A 27,888-nucleotide genomic window follows, 5' to 3' on the forward strand; every position below is an offset into this window, starting at 1 on the left:
ACAAAAAGTAGCAAAGCAGCTCCGTGTTCCAGCGAGCCCTAGATCACACGATCATAGGACGTACATAAAAAAGAAACGTAATGATAAAAAGTATCAAAAGCCCAGTATTAGTGACAAGATGAGAAAAAAAACCCCTGACGTCGTTACCCAAAAACAAAAGTTCAAGAGTAAAAGGTAACTTGAATATAGTCAAACATGTAAAACCATAAAAACTGCATAAAAATCTATGTAAAAGTTCAAGGTTAAAATGGTATGTGAGAAATAAGAAAACAAAATCGTTATGACATCAACGTCATTATAGCCATTATCAGTAAAAAAATCATTATCACTATAAACAACTGAAGAAGCATTATCATCATCATCATTATCATAATCATCATCATCATCATCATTATCATCATCATCATCATCATCATCGTCATAATAATAATAATATACATCATTGTTACCATCATAATCATCATCATCATTATTATCATTATTATCATAATCAACATCATCGTTATTCTTATCATTATCACTATAGTCATAGTATCATCATCATCATCATCATAATTTTTCATTATTATTATAAGTAAAATAGTTAACATTATCATCGTTATATTGTTATCATTATTACTATTAAATTATCATTGTTATTAACAATATATTATAAAAAACATCAATTTCAAAATTGTCATCAACATCGTTATCATCATCATAATCATCGTCATTACCATATCTATCCTTACTATCATCATCTTCATTATCGTCATCATCATCGTTATAATCGTCATTATTATCAACATTATCATTATCATTATAATCATCATTATCAGAATCATTATCATTATCATTGACTTTTTTAGCACCATCATTGTTGATATAATCATCATAATTATAGTCATCAGAATCATCATCATCATCATCACTATCATAATTATAATAATCATCATTATCATCATCTTTATTATTATTATCATCTTTATTATAGTCATAATTTTATCATTATCATCATAATTCTTATAATTTACATTAATATAGTAGTTAACAGTATTATCGTTGTATTGTTATCGTAATTATAAAATCAATTTATTATCAACAATATATTATCAAAAACATTAATTTTACAACTATGATCAACACTATTATCATAATTATCATCATCACCATTATCATAATTATCATTATTGTTATCATCATGCTTATCATCGTCAACATCATCATTATGATCTTAATTATCATAATCATCATCATCCTAATCATCATTATTATCAGTATCTTTATTATTTTCATTATCAGAATAATCATCATCATCATTATCATAAGCATTTTTACTATTATTATTATCATTATTAAAATAATCAATATTTTTATTAACATTATCATTATCATAATGATCATATTTATCATAATCATCATTTTTATCATTACATTTTTTAGCGTCATCATTGTCGATATAATCATCAATATTATAGTCATCAGAATCCTCATCATCATTATTATCATCATCATCATCATTATCATCATCATCATCATCATCATCATTATCATCATTATCATAATCATCATCATTATTATCGTAATCATCGTCATCATCATCATTATCATCATCATAATCATAATCATTATCATCATTATTATCATCATCATCATCATAATAATCATCATCATCGTTACCATCATAACTATCATTATCATTATTATCATTTTCATCATCATCAACATCACTGTTACTATTATCATCATCAATATAGTCATAATATTATTATCATTATTATAAATCTTTTCATTATCATAATTATAATGGTTAACATTATAATCGTTATTTTGTTATTATAACTATTAAATTATCATTGCTATTAACAATATATTATCAAAAACATGAATTTTAAAATTCTCATCGACATCTTTATCATCATCATAATCATCATCGTTACCATATCTATCCTTACTGTCATCATCTTCATCGTCGTCGTCATTATCGTTATAATTATTGTTTTCATAATCATTATTATTATCAGTGTCTTTATTATCTTCATTATCAAAATAATAATTTTCATCGTCATCATAAGCATTCTTACTATTATCATTATCATCATCAACATAATTCTCATTATTATCAACATTATTATTATCATTGTGATCTATATTATCAGAATTATTATCATTATCATTGTCTTCTTTAGCGTCATCAATTTCGATATGATCATCATCATTATAGTAATCAGAATCATCATCATCACATTATCATTATCATTATCATTATCATCGTAATCATCGTCATCGTCACTATCATTAATATTGTTGGAAATGAGAGCGACCGACAGTAGGCCCGGCTTTTGTGTACATTGTGTACATTTGTTGTCTCTAGCGACTCAACGCTCTGTGCGTGTGCGCTTAGTTGACTTGGCGCGCTGCAGGTGTGTATGTGCGTATTTACGCGGCAAGCTTTGTATACTGTGAGCACCAGATTATACTCAGCTCTCGTTGAAAAAAGACTCTCTTAAGTTACGTTGCCAAACTCTAGCATTCAAAGGTGCATACATCACCTTAAATGCTAGTGTAAATCTTCTGATTAACTCTCGCTATACAGTAGACAAAACTCAGTTGTGCAGTGCAGTGCACTTATGCTTTGTTTAAGTTGCTCATTGCATAATTTGCAGACCAGCTCAAATAATTAATCTCATCGAACTACCAGTGATTATCAACAGCAAGACTTAGTGAAACTCTAGTGTATTTCCACAGACAGTAGTTGTGCATTTTTTAACAGACAGTGATTTATAGTTATTTAATAGTTCAATCAGTTTTACTTTATCAGTGCTTTTAGTGTCACATTTATTTCGAGTAACTTTTAAAATCTCTCGCGAGCTCAAGGACAGTGCGTGTTTACATATCGTGTTATTCAACTTGACTCTTTTCTTTCTACATTCTTCACCTTTATATATTTCAATAGTTCGTTGCGTTAAGAATATAGACAGTATTTATTTTCTTCGGTATAAATTTGACCTTTACAATTTTGTAAATATTAATTGTGTTTTCTTGGCCTGTGAGTGACATTAAAAGTTGTTATTTTTATGCTGTTTAATTTTATTTTGTTTTAATTGTGTTTTCCCAATCACCCTATCCGAACCTAGTGTGTGCTTACGCACACGCTTCGTACATTTTGGTCCTTCGAGCCGGATAGGGGTGATTTGGGAGTGATCCGGTGGCATTGCGCAATGGAAAAGGCCGATGCAGCGGCCGCGGCTGCGAGTGACAATGTCGCTGCGACTACCATCATCGATGGCCAGCAGGTTGCTGTGACTGACGGCTTGCCGGGGCGCAGCACGCGCTCGACGGGAAATGTGATTTCAGCCGAGTTCCTCGTGAAAATCGAGTCACAGAGAGTGCGTATAATTGGCCTGAGCCAGTGTTGCAAAGCTGCTGAGGAGGCGACTGCGGAGTGCAGTCACGCTGAGGCCATGCAGCTCAGAGAGGACTGCGTCGCGCTCCATGAGAAGTTTAAACGTGAGCATGCTCTCATTGAAAATGCGTGCCCGGCGGTGTTGCTCAGAAATGAGTATTTCAGTCAGAGTGCGTCGGGAGCCGCGCAGCAGGCATACTCGAGGTCAATGAGATTTATAACCCGGCTGCTCGCTGCCCATCCGGATCCACAGGCAAACTCATCAGCAGCATCAACTACTGTCAGTCACACTCAACGAGGCAAGCTCCCGGAGATTAAGCTTCCGCAATTCTCTGGCAATAACACAGAATGGGTGAGTTTCCGAGATCTTTTCTTAAGTATTATGGAAGACGAGAGGCTCACTGATTTGGAGCGCCTTTACTACCTGCTAGCGTTGCTCTTGGGCCAGCCAGCAAAGCTCATCGAGGGACTCCCTCTCACTGCTGAATCCTTCAAAATCGCTTGGGATGCTCTGCTCGAGAGATATGAAAATAAGCGGTTTGTGCTCGCACAGCTGCTGCAGGCCAAGAGACGCATTCCACCGATGCGTGTTGGCAGCGTTGGGTCGCTGATGGATTTGGCAACGGAGAGTCGAAAGCTCCGCAGGCTTATTTCTGGCCTTGGCTCTGCTCAAGACGTGCTGGATGCCTTGTTCGTGGATGAGCTGCTCCGAGCGTTAGATCGACCCACCAAAGAGGCGTGGGAAACATCAACACCTGCAAGAGCCGACTTCCCGGCGTGCGAAGCCTTGGAGGAGTTTTTGATCGAGCGGGCCCAAGCCTTGGAGATGGTTGATGCTCAGTCAACCAAGAGACAAGATAACTCATCCACATCTAGTAAGACTCAATCCAAACTGAGCAAAGCTCAGCACGCTCATACAGGTCAAACTCATCCACTCGGCAACACTCAACCGGGCAGCAACGCTCAGCAGAATCGAGTTGGGAGTTCGGTTCGGTCGTAGGATGATAGACCGGCTCCTTCAGTGTTTCCGTGCACGTACTGCAACCAGCAACATTTTATTGCTTGCTGTCCGGCATTCGCGGCCCTCTCGATTGACCAACGATACCGGTTCGTGGATGACAAGCCTTTGTGCTTCAACTGTTTGGGCCGCCATGCTGCCGCTAAGTGTATGAACACGAAGAGGTGCCAAACCTGTGGTAAGGCTCACCATACCATGATTCACGGCGCTCGGTTGTTGCAACCGATCAGCAGGTTAGCGTCTCAGCCGACTCAACATCAAGAATAGGAAATCAGCGCAGTCATCAGACACACTCATCGTCGAAACTCCACATCTAGTAATACTTATCCCAGAGTCAACATCAAGTCAAACTCAACAAGGATCACATCGTCCAACCAAACATCTAGTCACTCATCTATCTTGTTGCCAACAGCATTAGTCCAGGTACGTGCTCCAGCTGCACATCATCATCTCAGCTTCTGATCGATCAAGGTTCAGAATTATCATTTATTTCGGAAGATGCTGTGAAGCGTCTGCAGCTGACGCGCACGAAGTCCAACATCTGTATCCTGGATATTGGAGGCAACGTAGTCAGTAAAGCACTTGGTAAAGTAGAACTCAGATTGTTTTCATTATATTTTGACTCCAGCGTCGATGTAGTGCTCTACGTCTTACCTAGAGTAACAGCTCCACTACCATCTTTTCAATGTAAGACAAGATCGTGGCTGCATACGGAGTTTCTGGAGTTAGCTGACCCCCATTTCTATCTTCCACGAGACATAGACGTGCTACTTGGCACTGACTACTATTCAGCTATAATCACCTCAGATCTGCTCAGAGGTTCTTTATCAGAACCTATCGCTCAACGTACACTGTTTGGTTGGATTTTATCGGGTTGCGTTAACCAGCCTGTTACAAAGATTACTCGTCACACTCACCATATCGTTTCAAAAATAGAAGATTAACTTCACGAATTACTCATCAACTTCTGGATTCAAGAAGAGGTCCCTTCAAAGTCAAGCTCGCACCTTTCACCAGAGGAACAGGAGTGTGAGGAACACTTCGTGCGAACTCACTCTCAGGATAGCACCGGAAGATACGTGGTGAAGCTTCCTCTGAAACAATCTCCATCTCTGCTGGGCAACTCAGTCAACCGTGCTCGTAAATGCTTCGATCGCATGGTGGCCAGGCTCAAAACAGACGACAAGTACGACAAACTCTACACAGATTTCATGAATGAATATTTGAGTCTTGGCCATATGCGACCGGTGTCTGCAGATAAGCTCAACATCAAGCCTCATTTTTATCTGCCTTATCACGCCGTATTGAAGAAAGATGGAGACAACGCCAAAATCAGGGTGGTTTTCAATGGATCAGCCCTTACTTCCTCTGGACATTCACTCAACAGCATAACTCACACGTGACCTAATCTACTACCTAACATAACAGATATACTCTTCTGGTTACGCACATTCAAATGGACTTTCTCTGCGGACATCTCCAAGATGTATCGTCAGATCAAGGTTCATCCAGACGATTGGGATCTTCAGCGAATCATCTGGCATAGCCAAACTCACGAAGAAGCTCACTTTCAGCTCACCACAGTGACCTACGGGACGAGGCCTGCTCCATTTCTGGCCACACGCTCACTGCTGCAGCTGGTGAAGGATAAAGGACACCGTTACCCCCAGGCAGCCCGGATTCTCACCAGCGGCAGATATGTCGACGACATTTTTGGTGGAGTGGAGACTCCAGATGAGTTAAACGAGCAGGCCCTCCAACTCAAGGAGCTGTGCATGGTGGGCGGATTGCCCCTGGCTAAGTGGCACTCAAACTCGCCAGGATTCAGTTACTCAAACTCCAGTGAAGAATCAGCACTATCTCTCGATGACTGTGATGCTAAAGTACTCGGAATAGTTTGGAAACCACTTTCAGACAATCTCACCTTTCAGTGCACACTCAAGCCTCTCAGTCAAACTCCAACGAAGAGAACAATTCTTTCAGAAATATCTCAAATCTTCGATCCTCTTGGAATAGTTGCTCCAGTGATTGTTGCAGCAAAACTTATCATTCAAGAATTGTGGCTACTCAAAATTACATGGGATACACCCATACCAGATGCTCTCGTTCAGAGGTGGCTACAAATACGAGATGATCTAGCCAAACTCTCCGGAGTGATGGTTCCTAGATGGCTTGGAGCACATCCTTCTTCTGCAGTGGAACTCCATGGCTTTGCTGCTGCGTCTCAGGATGCTATGGGTGCTGTGATTTACCTGGTGATAAAGTCAGACTCAGCCACGTCAAGCTCATTCGTTTGCTCCAAGACGAAAGTATCACCACTGAAGAGGATGTCAATACCAAGGTTGGAGTTGACAGCAGCTCTCATCCTGGCTAAACTCACTAAGTATGTCACTGACCAACTCACACTCAATATCAGTAACATTCACTTATGGACAGATTCGTCAGTCACACTCTATTGGATTTCTTCTCATCCAAATAAGTAGAAGGATTTTGTCAGGAATCGAGTTGCAGCAATTCAGGATCTGTTCACTGCAGCACATTGAAGACATGTCCCTGGAAAGGAGAATCCTGCTGACTGTGCTTCTAGAGGGATTCTCACTTCACAATTGATTGAGCATAGGCTCTGGTGGCATGGACCAGAGTGGATGATACAACCCCAGGATGGTTGGCCTCTGCAGCCGAGTGACGTCGAGGTGGAGGATGAGACAGAGGCGCGTCAGGTGTCAGCATTGGTGTCATTAGTCTCAGACTCGGAGTTCCTACTCAGGCTCATTCAGTCCAGCTCCACATTGCATAAACTCTATCGTATCTCAGCCACCCTCTTACTTGCTTGTGCCAAGTTCAAAGCCTTACTCATACACCAGGAATCATCCGTAGCTGTCACTGCAGAACTTATCACTCAAGCTAAGCTCTTACTCATCAGATTTACTGAACAGAAATGTTTCAAGGAGGAAATCAGGATGCTAAAATCAGGTTCTCTCCCAAAGGGCCATGTTTTCCACCGGTTGATGGCATATACTGATGATGCTGGCATACTGCGTGTGGGAGGCAGACTCATGAATGCCAAGCTCAGACCTGATGCAAAATATCCTGCCCTACTTCCTCGTCAAGCTCAATTCACCAGTTTGGTTATCGATCAGGCTCATCGACAAACTCTACACGGAGGAACTCAGCTCACTCTTAGCAAAACTCGTCAAGAGTTTTGAATAATCGGTGGAAGGGCCCCCATCTGATCCAGAATCCTCTACTGCGTCAAATGTGCCAGGTACCGGGCACAAAGAGCACAACAACTCATGGGACAGTTACCCGAGGCCAGGGTGACTCCCTCCAGACCGTTTGCTCACACAGGTATCGACTACGCAGGTCCGATACATCTCAAATCTTGGCGCGGCAGAGGGTCGAAGACATACAAGGGTTGGATATGTGTGTTCGTGTGTTTTTCGACCTCTGCTGTGCATCTCGAAGCAGTGACAGATTACTCTACCGAAGGATTTTTGTCAGCGTATTGGCAATTTGTCTCACGTCGGGGACGTCCATTTAAGTTGTATACTGATTGTGGGACGAACTTCGTTGGTGCAGACAGGGCTCTTTAACAGTTATACTCAGAAGCAATCATTAAAAATTCTCATCTATCAGCCATGCTCGCCCAAGATGGAACGTCATGGCACTTAAACCCTCTAGCTGCTCCTCACATAGGAGGAAAATAGGAGTCAGTAGTAAAGTCGATGAAACACCATCTCCATCGGACTATGGGAGAGACTCTTTACACGCTTGAAGAGATCACGACGTTGCTCACTTAAATCAAAGCAATACTTAACTCTAGACCACTAGAACCACTTGCCAATGATCCAGAGGATTTAGACACGCTCACTCCAGGACACTTCTTAGTCAGATCGGCGCTAAACTCACCACCAGAACCGTGCTTGTTGGATTTACCTCCAGCAAGGCTCACTCGCTGGCAGCTAATCCAAGCTCAAAAACAAAGGTTTTGGAAGCAGTGGTCTACACAGTACTTGCTTAGATTAAACTCAATCTCCAAGTGGCATACTCCAGCTCATGACATCAAGACAGGCTCATTAATGCTTATAACTAGTGAGACTCTACCACCAGGAAAGTGGCCGCTGGACAGAGTCGTCGACGTCCACCCAGGCAAGGATGGCCTGGATAGAGTAGTGACTCTCAAGACCTTAGTGGACGCTCTCAAGAGACCAATTCACAAGTTGGTGCCACTGCCGGTCTACGGCTGTTGTCAGCCGTTGACTGATGGCGGGCTGAATGTTGGAAATGAGAGCGACCGACAGTAGGCCCGGCTTTTGTGTACATTGTGTACATTTGTTGTCTCTGAAGGCTCAACGCTCTTTGCGTGTGCGCTTGGTCGACTTGGCACGCTGCAGGTGTGTGTGTGCGTATTTACGCAGCAAGCTTTGTAAACTGTAAGCGCCAGATTATACTCAGCTCTCGTTGAAAAAAGACTCTCTCAAGTTACGATGCCAAACTCTAGCATTCAAAGGTGCATACATCACCTTAAATGCTAGTGTAAATCTTCTAATTGACTCTCGCTATACAGTGGACAAAACTCAGTCGTGCAGTGCAGTGCACTTAGTGCTTTGTTTAAGTTGCTCATTGCATAATTTGCAGACCAGCTCAAATAGTTAATCTCATCGAACTACCAGTGATTATCAACAGCAAGACTCAGTGAAACTGTAGTGTATTTCCACAGACAGTAATTCTGCATTTTTTAACAGACAGTAATTTATAGTTATTCAATAGTTCAATCAGTTATACTCTATCAGTGCTTTCAGTGTCACATTTATTTCGAGTAACTTTTAAAATTTCTTGCGAGCTCAAGGACAGTGCGTGTTTATATATTGTGTTATTCAACTTGACTCTTTTCTTTCTACATTCTTCACCTTTATAAATATTTTAATAGTTCGTTGCGTTAAGAATATAGACAGTATTTATTTTTTTCGGTATAAATTTGACCTTTACAATTTTGTGAATATTAACTGTGTTTTCTTGGCCTGTGAGTGACATTAGAAGTTGTTATTTTTATGCTGTTTAATTTTATTGTGTTTTTATTGTGTTTTCCCAATTACGCTATCCAAACCTAGTGTGTGCTAATGCATACGCCTCGTAAAAATATTATTATCATTGTCATCATAATCATTATTATCATCATCTTCATTTTAGTTATAATATTATCATCATCATAATTTTTATCATTAACATTTATGTAATAGTTAACAGTATTATCGTTATATTGTTTTCATTATTATAAATAAATCTTCATTATTATTAACAATATTTTATCTGAAACATTAACTTTATAACTATCATCAACATTATTATCATTATCATTATCATCATCATTATCATAATTATCATAATTATAATCATGCTTATTATCATCATCATTATCATTATAATCTTTATTATTATAATCGTTATCATCATAATCATCATTATTATCGGTTTTTTCAGTATCTTTATTATCAGAATGATAATTATCATTATTATTATTATAAGCATTTCTACTATTATCATTATCATCATAAACATAATCTATATTTTAATCAATATTACATTATCATTATGATTATCTTTATCACAATCATTTTCATTATGATCTACTTTAGCGTCATCATTGTCGATACTATTATCAACATTATAATCATTAGAATAATCAAATCATTAGCATCATTGTCATTTTTATTATTATCATTATGACTATTATTAATATCTTTATTATCATTATTATCATTATTATTACTATCATTATTATTGAAGTCACCAGAACCATTATCATTTTCCATATTATCATTGTCATTATCATCATCATTATTATTATTATTACTGTTATTATCATTTTTATCATCATCAACATTATCGTAATTATTATATACGTTATTATTATTATTATCATTATATACTTTATCATTATTATTATTATGATAATCATTAACATCGTCACAATTTTTTTTAGCGTCATCATCATTATTATCATAATCATTTTTATAACCATTATCATTGTTATCATTAGCATTATCTTTACTGTCAAAATTGTCATTATTTTAATTATCATTATTATTGTCATTAGCATCATCATCATTATCATTATGATTATCGTTATGATCATCATTATCATTATCATAAATATTATCATTATTTTTATAATTAACATCATTATCATTATCGTCATCATAATGATTTTCATCATGATTATCGTCATTATCATCATTATCATCAAATTTATTGCCATCATAATCATTATTATTTTTATCATCTCTATTATCTTTATTATTAGAATCATTATTACTATGATTATCATTATATTTAGTATGATCATTATTATTATTATTATTATTATTATTATTATTATCATTATCATCATCATAATTATCATTACTTTTATTATCTTTATCATTTTTATTACTACCATCATCATTTCAATAATTGTTATTATTTTCTTACCATAAGTCCAAAATGCATCTGCCGCTTTGCGCCCTCGGGTCACACTTCACGCCCTTGTAATCACTTTGGGCCCTCGGGCAGAAAAGTTTTTTGCGCCCTCCAGGCCCAAAGTACTTTTATACCCTAGGGCCCAAAGTGATTGACTGGGCGCAAAGTGCGCCCATGGGCGCAAACTTGCACTTTGCGCCTTCGGTAAGAAAAACATAATACGCTACTCAGGCACCATCCTACAACAAGCGTGCCTTCAGGCACTCTTGTTTGTACTTTGTGCTCTGGTGACGTAATGTACCATATCATCATTTTATTTTTTGTCATTATTATCATTATTATTACTATCATTTTAGTCTTTAGCTTCATCATCGTTATTATTATAACAATTGTTATTGTCATTATCATTGTTATTATCATTATTATTATCATCATCATCGTCCTAACCATGATTTTTATTACCACTATATTGTTATCATAACTATCGTGGACTTTATAATCATCACCATCATTATCATCATTATCGGTAAAGATATTATTATTATTATTATTGTCATCAGCAATATCACTATTCTAAGTATCATTAACATTATTATTATCCTTCTCATTATCATTAATATTATAATTATAATATTACTATCACGATGCTAGTCATAAACATTCTTATTATTAATATCATAGTCAACATTCTAATTGTTATACTGTCATGATCATTACTATTAAATTATGATTATAAGAAACGATGTAGTATCAGAAGCAAAATTATTATTTATATTAACATTATCATCATTATCATTATTACCATAATTATAATATTTATCATCATCATAATTATTATTATTATCATTATTCTCATTATTATTATTATTGTCATCGTTCTCATTATCGTATTTATTATGATTATCATCATCTTTATTATTGTTATTATTATTAATATTATTATTATCATAACCAGCGTCATCATAATTACCATCATCATCATCATCATCATGATTATCATCATTATAATTATGATTATTATCATGATCATCATCATTATTATTACAATAATTATCATAATCATTATTATTAACATTATTGCCATCAAAATTTTTATGATCATTATCATTAAAGTTATTACCATTATCATTATCAACATAATTATTATTATCGTTATCTTCGACATTACCATTCCTATCATCATCTTGTTTATTATCATCATTATTACCATCATCATTATCAGCATCATTTTCATCATGATTATTATTATTATAGTCATCATAATTATTATTATTATAATTATTATTATCGTCATCTTTAACATTAACATTATTATCACCATGATTATTATCATCATCATCATCATTAACATCATCATCATTATTATCATCATCAAAATTATTATGATCATCATCACTATCACATTTTAAGTATTATTATCATACTTATCACTTATATCATTATCATTATCATGATCATTATTTATATCATAATCATCAACATTATTATGATTACTATTATTATTATTATTATTATTATACTGTTATTATCATTATGGTCATTATTATAATCGTTTTCATCGTAGTAAAGGTTATTATCGTTATACTGAGATGATTATTATTACTAAATCATCATTATTATAAGCGATACATTTAAAAACAAAGCAATACATTCATTATCATCAATATTATCATAATCATATTCATTATTATTATCATTATCATTATCATTATAATTAAAATTATAATATTATCATCATTATTAAAGTCTTTATCATCATCATTGTAACTGTAAATAACGTTGTTTTTGTTATACTGTCATAATTATTATTACTTAATAATTATTATAATCAATGACATATTACTAAAAACATCATTATTTTTCCCATCATTGACATCATTATTATCTTTATCATTATCATCATCTTTATCATTATTATTATTATTATCAATTTCATAAAAATTTTGATATAATCATTATTATCATCGTTGTTATAAAAATTATTTTTATTATTATCATTATTTTTATCATCACCATAAACTTTATAAAAATAATTATTTTTACTATCATTAAAATCATCATCATCATCATTATTACCATCATCATTATCGTCATAATTATCATTTATATTATCATTATTATTATCATGAGCATCATCATTTCCATGATCATCATTATTATTATTATTTTTACTATCGTTATTTTTAGTATTATCCTTATTAATATCATTGTATAAATTATTATTATAATATAACCATTATTATTATCCAAATTGTCTTCATCATCATTATTATAATAATTTTATCGGCATTATAACTGTCGTAGACTTTATAATCATTACTATAATTAATGTTGTGATTAAAATTATTCTTACTATAATTATTATTCTCATCATCCGTATCACTATTATTATCATTATTATTATTTCCGTTTAAATGAATATTATCATTATCATCATTATTATAATTATTTTAATATCAGCATCATCATAGTCATAATTATTATTTTGATTATTGTAGTTAGCACTATTATCGTTATACTGCCATGATTACAAATATTATATCAATATCATTATAAGCGATATATCATCAGCAACATTTTTTTTACCTTCATCAACATCATTATCATTATTACCATTGTTATTATTATTGATATTATCATTATCATCATTATTATTATTATAATAATCATTTTTATTATTAGTATCATCATTACTGTCATTATAACTGACATTATATTTGTCATCATCGTTATTATTGTCATATTTATCATCATTATTTTCATCTTTTTTATTGTCATTATTGTCATTTTGATTATTATTGGTGAAGTCGCCAGCATCATTATAATTATTAAAATCATTATCATTATTAACATAAATATCATTATTAAGATTATCGCCATCGATGACATTATCATTATTATAATCATCATCATTATAGTCATCAGCATGTAAATCATCATCATTATCATCATCGTCATTATAATTAATATTATCATTATAAATATTATTATTATTATAATTATTATTACCATAATTATTATCATTATCATTATTATAAAAATCATTATTATTATTATTACTATCATCATTATCATCATCATCATCATCATCATCATCATCATCATAATCATTATCATTATCATTATTATTAATATTATCATTATCATGATCTTCATTATTATCATAATTGGCATTTTTATTAATATCTTTATCATCGTCATCATTGTTATTATAATTACTGTCATAATCATCGTCATAATAATCATTATTATAGTCGTTATCATCATTATTATCATAATTATTACCATCATCATCATCATCATCATTATCATCATCATCATTATTATCATTATCATCATCATCTTTATCATTATCATCAATATCTGCATCATTATCACCATCATCATCGTCTTTATGCTTATCATCATTTTCATCATTATTATTATTATCCTTATCATAATTATTATTATCAATATTATTTTTATTATTTTTTTTTATATCATGATCATAAAAGTTGTTATTCTTGTAATTATTATCATGATCATTATCATACTCGCTATCATCATTATCATAATTATTATAATATTCATTATTATCAATATCTTTATTATGATTATTTAAACGTAATTTATCACTATTATTATTATTTTTATCATGTTTATTGTCTTTACTTTTATTATAATTATCATCGTTTTTATTAGTATAATTATTATTAATGATAATAATTATAAGATTATTTTCATATTTAGATTATTATACTTATTATTATCTTTGTTAACGTCATTGTTTGTATTATTATCATAACTTTTATTAACATCGTCATTATTATTATTATCTTTATCATTATTAATATGACCATCGTCATTATCATAATTTTTAGTATCATTTTCATCACTGACATCATCATCATTTTAATCGTTATTATCTCTATAATTGTTATTATGATTATCATTTCCATTATCATAACTATCTACAACATTAAACTTATCGATATAATTATTATTATAGTCATGATCATTATTATTCTGATAATCTGAATTATCATTATAGTCATTACCATTATTATTACTATCATTATCATCACCATTATCATTATTACCATAATTATCATTATTGATATCATCATTATTATTTACATTATTAATATTATGACCGTCATCATCATTATTAAGATAATCATTATGATTGTAACCATTATCATCATTATTATTATGATCATTACTATTTTAATTATTATCAGTATCATCGTTATTATAACCATTATTTTTATTAATATAAATATTATAATTATTATTATTGTCATTATCATAGTCATCATCACTATGATTATTAATATCATCAGTATTCTTATTATCTTTGTTATTATCATCATCATTTTCTACATTATTATTATAAATATTATTATCATTATAGATATCATCATAATAACATCATGATTAGAATTTTAATTATTGTCATTATTATCATTATAATTAAAATTATCATAATAATTATCATTATCAATATTATTATCATTATCTTCATAATTATTATTATTACTAACATTTTTACCATCGTCATCATTATTCTTATGATTGTCATTAATATTTAAGTCATTAAAATTATTATTGTTATTATTATTATTATTATCAACCTTATTATTATTAAAAACATAAAAATTATTATTATAATGATTATTATCTTCATAACTATAGTTAAAATCATTATAATAATTATTCTTGTTATCATTATCGCTTCCTTAAGTATTATCAACATAATTTTTACTATTATTAGCAGCATTAACAGTATTATCATACTTATTATTATCATTATTATCATCATTTTTATCACCATTATCATCATCATAATTATTTTCATAATCATTAACATTATTATTGTCAATATCCTTATTAGTAAATTCATTATATAATGAGCATTATCACTATCATTGGTACCATTATTATTATTATTATCAACCACATCATTTTTATAGTCACCATTATTATCATCATAATAATGATCATAATTATCTTCATCTAAACGATACTTATCATTATTATTATGATTATTATCATCATAGTCACCAGCATTATCATAATTATTATTATAATTATAGTTATTATTTTAGTTATAATCATTATCATCATTGTTATTATTTTTTTTATAATAATTCTTGTCATTAAAATTTTTATTATCAGTATCATCATAATCATTATAGTCATTATCTTCATTATTATTATTATTATTCTTATCGTTTTCATTATAATTATCGTTTTTATTATCATGATCCATATTATCATTATTATTATTATTTTCGATATGTTTATTTTTGTCATCGTCATATGTATTACCATTATCATTATTAATATCATCGTTATTATAATTATTATTATTATTATGAATATGAGCATAATTATCATTATTTTTATTTATCCTTATCTCCATCCTCATTTTTATTATAATTATTAGTATTAACATTATTATTATTAAAGTTATTATTATTATTATCGTTTACATTATTATTATCATAATTATTATTATATTTACTAAAATTATCATTATCATTATGACCATTACTATCATCTTTATCATCTTCGTTATCAACATTATCATTCTTGTTATTTTCATAATCATCAGCTTTATAATCGACATTGTTACTAGAATTTTCATCATTATTAACTACATTACCATATATAGTCGTCATTAATTATCATTGTTATCAACAATATAGTATTAAAAACATCATCATTTTCATCATTATCATCATAATCATAATCATTGTCATCATCATTATCATTATTATTATTATAATTATCATATTTACAATATTTTTAGAATTATCATTGTAATTATCATTATTTTTATGATCGTCAATAACGTTATTATCGTTATATTGTCATGTTTATTATAACTTGATCATCATTATTATCAACGACATATTTTTGAAAACATCATTATCTTCATCATCATCAACTTCATCATTATTATTATCATTTTGACCAAGACCCTTATAAGCACTATAATAAGCATCACTTTTATCATATTTATCGTCATCTTTATTGTCGTAATCATCATCATCATCATCATCATCATCATTATTATCATTATCATTATCATCATCGTCATCTTCATCATCATCATTATCATCATCATCATCATTATCATCATTATCTTCATCATCATCACCATCATCATTGTCTTCATTCTTATTATCATTTTCATCATTATTATCATTATCTTTATCATAATTATCATGATCATTATCATTATCATCATTATTATTTATATCATGATCATAAGAACTATTATTCTCATAATTATTGTTATCATCATTATCATACTCACTATTATCATTGTCATCATCATTATAATATTGATTATTATCAATATCTTTATTATAATTATTCGAATTTAATTTATTACTATTATTATTTTTATAGTGTTTAACGTCTTCATTATTACTACAATTATCATCGTTTTTATTATTATAATTACTATGAATGATAATAATTATAAGATTATTTCCATACTAAAATTATCATAGTTATTATTATCTCTGTCAACGTCATCGTTAGTATTATTATCATGATTATTATTAACATTATCATCATTATTATTATTATTATTATTATTTAAATGATAACCGTCATCATCATTTTTATTAGTGTCATTTTTATCACTGTCATCATTATCAAAATCATCATTATCTTCATCATTGTTACTATGATCATTATTTTCAGTATCATAACTATCCACATTATAATTATTATAAAGATAATTATTATTATAGACATCATCATTATTATTCTCAATATTAAAATTTTTATTATAGTCATTACCATCATTATTGTTATGATTTTCATCACCATTATCATTATTACCATAATTATCATCATTTTTATTCTCATTATTATTATTATTATTATTAATATTATCGTCATCATCAATATTAGGATAATTATTATGATAGTAACCATTATCATCATTGTAATCATGTTTATCATTTCCGTCAATATCATTTAAAGTATTGTTGTCATTATTCTTATCATCATGATCATATAAATTATCTTTTTTATCTTTTTTATCTCTATTATTATCATCATTTTTATCGTCATTCTAATAATTAATATTATTCATATTATCTTTTTGATTATTATTATTACAAAAATTACAAAAATTATCATCGTTATTTTTATCTTTGTCATCGTCATCATTAGTATTATAATCATTATTATTATTAACATCATTATTATTATTACTATTATCATTATTATCATTAAAATTATCGTCATTGTCATTATTATAAGTATCATTTTTATCATTATTACTATCATTAAAATTATCATTATCTTTATTATTAATATCATTATCATTATTGTCATCATTATGATAACTAACATTATAATCATTTTTGAAATAATAATTATTTTAGTCATTATCATTATCATTATTAATAATTTAATTATGATTATAATCATCACCGACATTATTATTAACATTATCATCACCATCATCATTATAAATATAATTATCATGATCATTTCATCATTGTTATTATTATTATTATTATTATCGTCATTATTAATGAGAAGATAATCAGTATCATAGTCATTATTATTATCATAATTATCAATTTTATTATTATTATAGTCATCCTTATCATTATTATTATTATTATTATCATTGTTATTATTATTAACATGATAATTATTATCATTTTCATCATTATCTTCATCATTATCACTATTATAATAATCATTATCATTATCATCATGATCATCGTCTGTATTTTTATTATCATTATCATCATTATTCTTATTATCTTTATTATCATTATCATTATTATTATCATCATTATTATTATTACTTTTTATATCATCGCAGGCATTATTATTCTTATGATTATTATTATTATCATTATCATACTCATTATCATCATTATCATTATGATCATAATACTGATTATCGTTAATATCTTCATTATCATCATGAGAACTTCTACTATCACTTTCATTATTATTTTTATCATGATGTTTATCATCTTTATTATTATTATAATAATAATCGTTTATATTATTGAGGCATTCCATGTCAACCCGGCCACCCCCTGCTGCCCAAAATTCCTTGAGGTTTTTTGAAATGAAATACCAAGGAATTTTTAGCTTATGGTCTATAGTTTTAAATGCCGAGTGGTACTTTGTGAAAATTCAAAATGGCGGTGCCAATATGGCGGCTGAAAGCAACACACATCACTGGGAAAAAACAGTTTTACGTACTGTACTTTGATTCTGGCTGTTTAAAATTTCAAGTTTGACATCATTTTCATGTATTTTTCACGGGCCAATACACCTATACCAATATTAGTTACCAGTGACCCTTAAATTTTTACCTAACCTCAAAAAATACCTAAAAAACGTTGATTTTTGTAACTAACAGTGACTGATTGCGTTTTTAGTCTAGAAAATTAAACTTTTTTATGCAAATAATATCTATTTTTAGGACTATGTGTATATAGACGTCTATCGACCCTAATATTTAAACCTAACCTCAAAATATACCTTCAAAACGCAAATTATCGTAACATACAGTGACTGAGGGTCATTTTGATAAAAGAATTTAACTTGTTATAGAGCATATTAGACCACTATTTATAATTATAGATGTTTCAAAAACCATTTACCCAAAATTTTGTACCTAACCTCAAAATATAGCCTAAGAACGCATATTTTTGTAACGTGTAGCGACTGAGGGCCGCTTTGACAAAAGAAATATATTTGTCATAATACTTATTAGACAACTATTAATGATAATAGATATATAACGAACCTTCTACCCAAAATTGTGTACATAACCTCAAAATTTACCTGAGGAACGCATATTTTCGTAACTTACGGCGACTCGTGGCCGTTTAAACTAAAATTTTTTACTTAAGTCTATGTAGTTTCGACGGTCGTTCAGGGTTATGGATATATCATACACTATAAACATAATAGCTTGCAACTTACCTTGAAAAACACCTTTAAAACCAAATTCTATCTCTATTTATAGTGACTAAGGAGCCTAAAACTGAAAAGTTTACTGCTATTTTGGCTGTTTCTCCTGGCAATCCGGAATATGACAATATTTTTGTTTATAATTAGAAATTATCCCACCTAACCTTAAAAATTACTCAAGCAGTGTACAGTTAATAAGAGTGTTTAATCGAGAACAATTCAATTATACTCTTTTTTTTGCAGCCCGGTACGATTATGATTATATCCCTCTACCGTCACGAAAGCTGACACTCGACCTAGGACACTAATTTAAATAGTTCACTACAATTTACTGCCACTGAATTACTTATTTTTTTTAAAATAGTACATGAAGCAATTGCAGTTAATTTTATTAATCGTAGGGCATAGAGGGGTCGGTGTAATATATATTTCAAGAAAGTATCGCCATCGCTTGCAGTGAGAATCAATGAACATGTACATGGATTTTTCAGAAAACTACAAGTATATAGTGCAAGATGCCGCTCAGGCATTTCATTTTAACAACGATCAAAGCACGGTTTTTCCTGTTGTTTACTACTATAAAAGTGTTTCAAAAATAGAGCACAAAAGTCTAGTATATTTGTCTGACAGTACTAAACACGATTCAGCAGCTGTTTACACGGTTCAAAATCAATTGATAGAATACATAAAAACTAATGTCAAGTCAGCTAAGCATATTATTTATGTAACAGACGGTGCAAAACAACATTTTAAAAAACACATTTCAAATTAATAATTTAGTTAATCATAAAGAAGATTTTGGTATGACTGCAGAGTGGCATTTTCATGCTACGGCCCATGGGAAAAGCGCTTGTGATGCTATTGGGGGAACATTCAAACGTGAAGCCGCAAGAGCAAGCTTATTGGCTAAGCCTACGGAGTCAATACTCGATTACAAATCATTGTATAATTGGGGTAAAAAAAATTTTGATACGATATCAACTTTTTTATACAGCAAAGCAGAGCACGCAAGAGTTCAAAGGAAGCTTAGAAGCAGATATGATCATGCGCCAGCGATTCCCGAGATTCAGAAACAGCATTCTTTTATTGTATTACCAAATAAAAACTTACTATTAAAAAAGTATTCTAATGCTCAAAATAGTATCCAGTTTAACTATGCATAGATGCACATAATCGGTAATTTATATCATTTCTAATTTAAATTCCTACTAAATAATAAATATTTCGAACAAACCGTATGAGAATTATTTTTAATGCTCTTGATGCAACGAAGACATTGTTTAAAACACTCTTATTAACTGTACACTGCTTGAGTAATTTTTAAGGTTAGGTGGGATGATTTCTAATTATAAACAAAAATATTGTCATATTCCGGATTGCCAGGAGAAACAGCCAAAATAGCAGTAAACTTTTCAGTTTTAGGCGCCTTAGTCACTATAAATAGAGATAGAATTTGGTTTTAAAGGTGTTTTTCGAGGTAAGTTGCAAGCTATTATGTTTATAGTGTATGATATATCCATAACCCTGAACGACCGTCGAAACTACATAGACTTAAGTAAAAAATTTTAGTTTAAACGGCCACGAGTCGCCGTACGTTACGAAAATATGCGTTCCTCAGGTAAATTTTGAGGTTAGGTACACAATTTTGGGTAGAAGGTTCGTTATATATCTATCATCATTAATAGTTGTCTAATAAGTATTATGACAAATATATTTCTTTTGTCAAAGCGGCCCTCAGTCGCTACACGTTACAAAAATATGCGTTCTTAGGCTATATTTTGAGGTTAGGTACAAAATTTTGGGTAAATGGTTTTTTAAACATCTATAATTATAAATGGTGGTCTAATATGCTCTATAACAAGTTAAATTCTTTTATCAAAATGACCCTCAGTCACTGTATGTTACGATAATTTGCGTTTTGAAGGTATATTTTGAGGTTAGGTTTAAATATTAGGGTCGATAGACGTCTATATACACATAGTCCTAAAAATAGATATTATTTGCATAAAAAAGTTTAATTTTCTAGACTAAAAACGCAATCAGTCACTGTTAGTTACAAAAATCAACGTTTTTTAGGTATTTTTTGAGGTTAGGTAAAAATTTAAGGGTCACTGGTAACTAATATTGGTATAGGTGTATTGGCCCGTAAAAAATACATGAAAATGATGTCAAACTTGAAATTTTAAACAGCCAGAATCAAAGTACAGTACGTAAAACTGTTTTTTCCCAGTGATGTGTGTTGCTTTCAGCCGCCATATTGGCACCGCCATTTTGAATTTTCACAAAGTACCACTCGGCATTTAAAACTATAGACCATAAGCTAAAAATTCCTTGGTATTTCATTTCAAAAAACCTCAAGGAATTTTGGGCAGCAGGGGGTGGCCAGGTTAACATGGAATGCCTCTATTATAATCATTATTAACGATAATTATTATTTAATTGTTTTCATTACTAAAATTATATTTATTTTTATAATCTTTGTCAACGTCATCGTTTCTATTATCATTATAATCATTCTCAACGTCATCATCATTATTATTATTATTATCATTATTATTATGATCATCGTCATTGTCATTATCATTATTATTATTTTTATCATTATTATCATTATCAGAATCATTACTATCTTCACAATTGTCATCATGTTTATCATTCTCATTTTGATAATTATTAACATCATCATTTTTATCAAGATAATTATTATTGTAGTCATTATCATTATTAATAATATTATTCAAATTAATATCATAGTCATCACCATCATTATTGTTATTATTTTCATTACTATAATTATTATTATTGTTAATATTCTCATTATTTGTATTATGATCGTCATTATCATTAGTAAGATAATCATTATAATAGTAACCATTATTATCATTATCATTATCATCATCATTATTATTGTTATTATAATTATCATCACTATTATCACCATTATTTTTATTATTCATAATATTATTACTATCATTATCATTATTATCATCATTGCCGTCATCACTATAATTATTAATATTATCATTTTCTTTATAATCTTTATTTTTATTACTATTATCATTTTCTCTATTATTATTATTAGTGTCATTATTATAATAAATATCATCAAGATTATTATCATAATTATCATTAAAATTATTGTCACCATAATTATTATTATCATTTTTGATATGTTTATTATTGTCATCGTCATATGTATTACCACCATTAGTATTATAAATATCATCGTTACCAAAATTATTATCATTATCATCATCATTATGATCATCAGCATAATTATTATTCTTATTTTTATCCTTATTTTCGTCCTTATTACTATTAAAATTATCAACACTACCATCATTATCATCGTTTACATTATTATTATCATGATCATTATTACATTTATTAAAATAATCATCATCATTATGACCATAACTCTCATCTACATAATCAAAGTTATCAACATTTTTATTCTCGTTATTATCATAATTATCAGCTTCATAATCATTATTGTTATCAAAACTTTTTTCATTATTAACTACATTACCATAGGAAGTAATCATTATCGCCATCACAATTATTATCATCTTCACCAAGACCCTTATTAGCAACATGATAAGCATCACTTTTATCATCGTTATCATCATGAACATAATTATCATCATCATTATCATCATCATCATCATCATCATTATCATCATCATTATCATCATCATCATCATCATTATCATTATCATTAGCATCAACATCATTGTCATTATCATCATTATCTGCATCATCATCACCATCATCATCGTCTTTATTCTTTTCATCATTTTCATTATTATTATTATTATCATAATCATCATTATTATTATCATTTTTTTTATCATTTTTTATATCATGATCTTAAGAATTATTATGTTTGTAATTATTATAATCATCATTATCATACTCACTATCAACATTATCATAATTATTATAATATTTATTATTATCATTATCTTTATTATAATTATTTAAACCTAATTTATTACTATAATTATTATTTTCATTATGTTTATTGTCTTAAATGTTTATTATTATAATTATCATCGTTTTTATTATTATAATTATTATTACTGATGATTATCATCAGATTATTTTCATATTAAAATTATCATACTTATTATCATCTTTGATAACGTCATCGTTTGTATTATTATTATAATTATTATTAACATCATCATCATTATTATTATCATTATCATTATTTATATGATCATCGTCATTATCATTATCATGAGTATCATTTTTATTACTGTCATCATCATCATTCTAATCATTATTATCTTTATAAATATTATTATGATTATTATTTTTATTATCATAACTATCAACATCATCAATATTATCGATATAATTATTATTATAGTCATGATCATTATTATTCTCATTATTTGAATTATTGTTATGGTCATGACTATTATTATGACTATTATCATCACCATTATTGTTATTACCATAATTATCATTATCGATATCATAATTATTATTCACATTATCATTATTATAATCGTCATCATCATTATTAAGATAATTACTATGATTGTAACCATTATCATGATTATTATCATTATCATGATTATTATAATTATTATCATTATCATTATTATTATAACCATTATTTTTATTAATATAAACATTATCATTATTATTATTATCATCATTATCATAGTCATTATCACTATAATTATTGATATTATCAGTATCCTTATTATCTTTGTTATTACTATTATCATTTTCTTCATTATTATTATTAATATCACTATCATTATGAATATTATCATAAATACATCATAATTATTATTTAGGTTATTGTCATTATTGACATTATTATCATTATTATTATAATTATCATAATTATTATTATTATTATCATTATTATCATTTTCTTCATAATTATTATTATTACTAACATTTTTACCATCGTCATTATCATTTTGATGATTGTCATTAATATTTAAGTCATTAAAATTATTATTGTTATTATCATTATTGTTATTAACCTTATTATTATTAAAAACATGAAAATTTTTGTTATCATGATTATTATTTTTATTACTATAGTAAAAATCTTTATAATAATTATTTTTGGTATCATTATCGCTTCCATAAGTATTATCAACATAATCTTTATCATTATTAGCAGCATTAACAGTATTATCATAATAATTATTATTTTTATCATCATCATTTTTATTACTATTATAATCATCATGATTACTGTTATATTTATTAACATTATCATTATCAACATCCTTATTACCAAATTCGTTATTAAAATGAGCATTATCACTATCATTGGTACCATGATAATTATTATTGTAAACCATATCATTATTTTGGTCACCATTATTATCATCAAAATAATGATTATAATTATCTATATCTAAACAATAGTTATCGTTATTATTATTATTACCATTATTATCATGATAGTCATCAGCATTATCATAATTAACATTATAATTATAGCCATCATCTTAGTTATTTTCATTATCATCATCGTTATCATTATTTTAATAATTATCATTATCATTTAAATTTTTATTATCAGTATTATCATAATCATTATAGTCATCATCTTCATTATTATTATTATTATTCTTATCGTTTTTATTATAATTATCATTCTTATTATCATTATCCATATTATCATTATTATTATTATTTTTAATTTGTTTATTGTTGTCATCATCATATGTATTACCACCATTATTATTGTAAATATTATTGTTATCATAATTATTATCGTTATTATGATCGTGAGCATAAGCATTATTATTTTTATTTATCTTAATCTCCGTCCTCATTTATATTATAATTATCAATATTAACATTATTATCATTATCGTAATCATCATCATTATCGTGAACATCATTATTATCATAATTATTTTTATATTTATTGAAATAATCATTATCATTATGACCATAACTATCATCTTCATCATCATCGATATCAACGTTATCATTTCTGTTATTATCATAATTATCAGCTTCATAATTATCATTGTTATCAGAATTTTTGTAATTATTAACTACATTACCATATGTAGTCATCATTATTACCATCATAATTATCATTATCTTCACCAATACCCTTATTAGCAACATGATAAGCATCACTTTTATTATTGATATCATCATCTTTATTGTCATGATCATCATCATCATCATAATGGTCATCATCATCATCATTATCATCGTCAACATCATCTTTATCATCATTATCATTATTATCATTATCATTATCATCATTATTATCTTAATCTCCATCATCATTATCATCATTATCATCATCAATAATATCATCATCGTCATCAGTATTATAAACATTATTAGTATCGTTAATATCATTTTCATTATGATGATCATCATTATAGTTATTAGAATTAATAAACTCATTAAAATTACTATAGTTAAATTATTATAATCATTATCATAAACATTTGCGTTTCTATTATTAGCAATGTCATTTTCATTATTGTCATCATTATTTCCAGGATTATTATCATTTTATTCTTTAGAAATATTATAATTATTTTTATTATTAATATTATCATTATCATTATCAACGTATTTGTCATTATCTTTATTATTATAATATTTGTCATTATGAATATCATTGTCATAATTATCACTGTAATCTTAATTATTTGAATCATCAGCGTTATGATTATTATTATAATCATCATAATTATGATCATCATGATATTGATCATTATTATTATTTTTCTAAATCTTGTAAAGACCATTTTTTCTATTTTTTTTATCAATATTATTATTATCAGCATTATTATAACCATTAAAATTATCATTATCATCATCATCAACATTATAATCATGACCATTATTAGCATTATCATCGGTATCGTTATTATTATTCTTATGATCATCACTGTCATAATTAACATCGTTTCAATATTTACTCTGTTTATCATTTACAACATAATCATTATCGTAACTATCATCATCGGTATTAATATCGTTATCATTAGGACCGCCATTGCAATCATTAAATTTATCATAATCGTTATTATTGTCAACATAATGATCATTAAATTTGTCATCACTATTATTATTATTATTATCATTCTTGTTATCATTATTTTAGTCATCATCAACATAACCATCATCATTATTACTATTATCATAATCAACATCATTATTTTGATTATTATTTGATTAATAGTAATAATTATTACTATCACTATTATTATATTTATTATCATCATTTTCATCATCATTATCATCATCATCATCATCATCATCATCATAATTATCATTATTACTATCAGCTTTATCATCGTTATCATCATTATTGTGATTATCATAATTTTCGTCATTAGCACTTACACTAGCATTATCGTTGTATTGTTATTCTGATAATTATCGTCTTTTTTTTATCATTTTTATTATTATTCATATCAACATTATTATAATCATCATTACCATCTTTATCATTTTCAACATCATTATTATCATTATCAACATTATAGTTATTGGCATTATCATAATTCTTGTTGTTATCAGTATCGTTTTCTTTATCATCATCATCATCATCATCATCATTATTATCATCATCATCATCATCATCATTATCAGTATTATAATTATTATGAGTGTCGTTTTTTATTATTATTATTATGATTATCATCATTATATTTATCAGAACTATTCAACTAATCAAAATTATTATTATTATTATTATTATCATTATCATTATTATGATTATTATCAGCATTTGCGTCACTATCATTAACATTTTTATTTTTATTATTGTCATTATCATTTTAATAATTATTATCATTATAGTCATTAGAAATATCATAATTATTATTATCATTGTTATCATCATTATTATTATTAACGTCATTGTTATTACCTTCATTATTATCATCTTTGTCATTATGATTATCATGTTGATCATTGTCATGATTATCACTATAATCCAAATTATTTAAATCATCAGCGTTATAATTATTATTATAATCATTATGATCATGATCATGATCATCATGATATGGATCACAGTTATTGTTTTTTAAATCTCGTAAGCACCACTTTT

At 28.5% G+C, this 27,888-nt stretch overlaps 2 protein-coding genes across 2 annotated transcripts; both read left to right on the forward strand.

Moving 5' to 3' along the window:
• Positions 1–3,200: 3,200 nt before the first annotated feature.
• Positions 3,201–5,806, forward strand: LOC106636718 (uncharacterized). The gene is made up of 4 exons (XM_089595643.1): positions 3,201–4,373; positions 4,434–4,636; positions 4,816–5,261; positions 5,382–5,806. The coding sequence occupies exons 1-4, from the start codon at positions 3,201–3,203 to the stop codon at positions 5,804–5,806; spliced, it is 2,247 nt and encodes a 748-aa protein (XP_089451769.1).
• Positions 5,807–5,887: 81 nt separating this feature from the next.
• LOC149373804 (uncharacterized) lies at positions 5,888–7,609 on the forward strand. The gene is made up of 2 exons (XM_089595644.1): positions 5,888–6,786; positions 7,024–7,609. Exons 1-2 carry the CDS (start codon positions 5,888–5,890, stop codon positions 7,607–7,609), a joined length of 1,485 nt encoding a protein of 494 aa, XP_089451770.1.
• Positions 7,610–27,888: the final 20,279 nt, after the last annotated feature.

This window comes from Copidosoma floridanum, unplaced genomic scaffold (assembly GCF_036245765.1).
Source record: "Copidosoma floridanum isolate Cflo_tuat_1 unplaced genomic scaffold, Cflo_Japanese_pri ptg000026l, whole genome shotgun sequence".
Lineage (NCBI taxonomy): Eukaryota > Metazoa > Arthropoda > Insecta > Hymenoptera > Encyrtidae > Copidosoma > Copidosoma floridanum.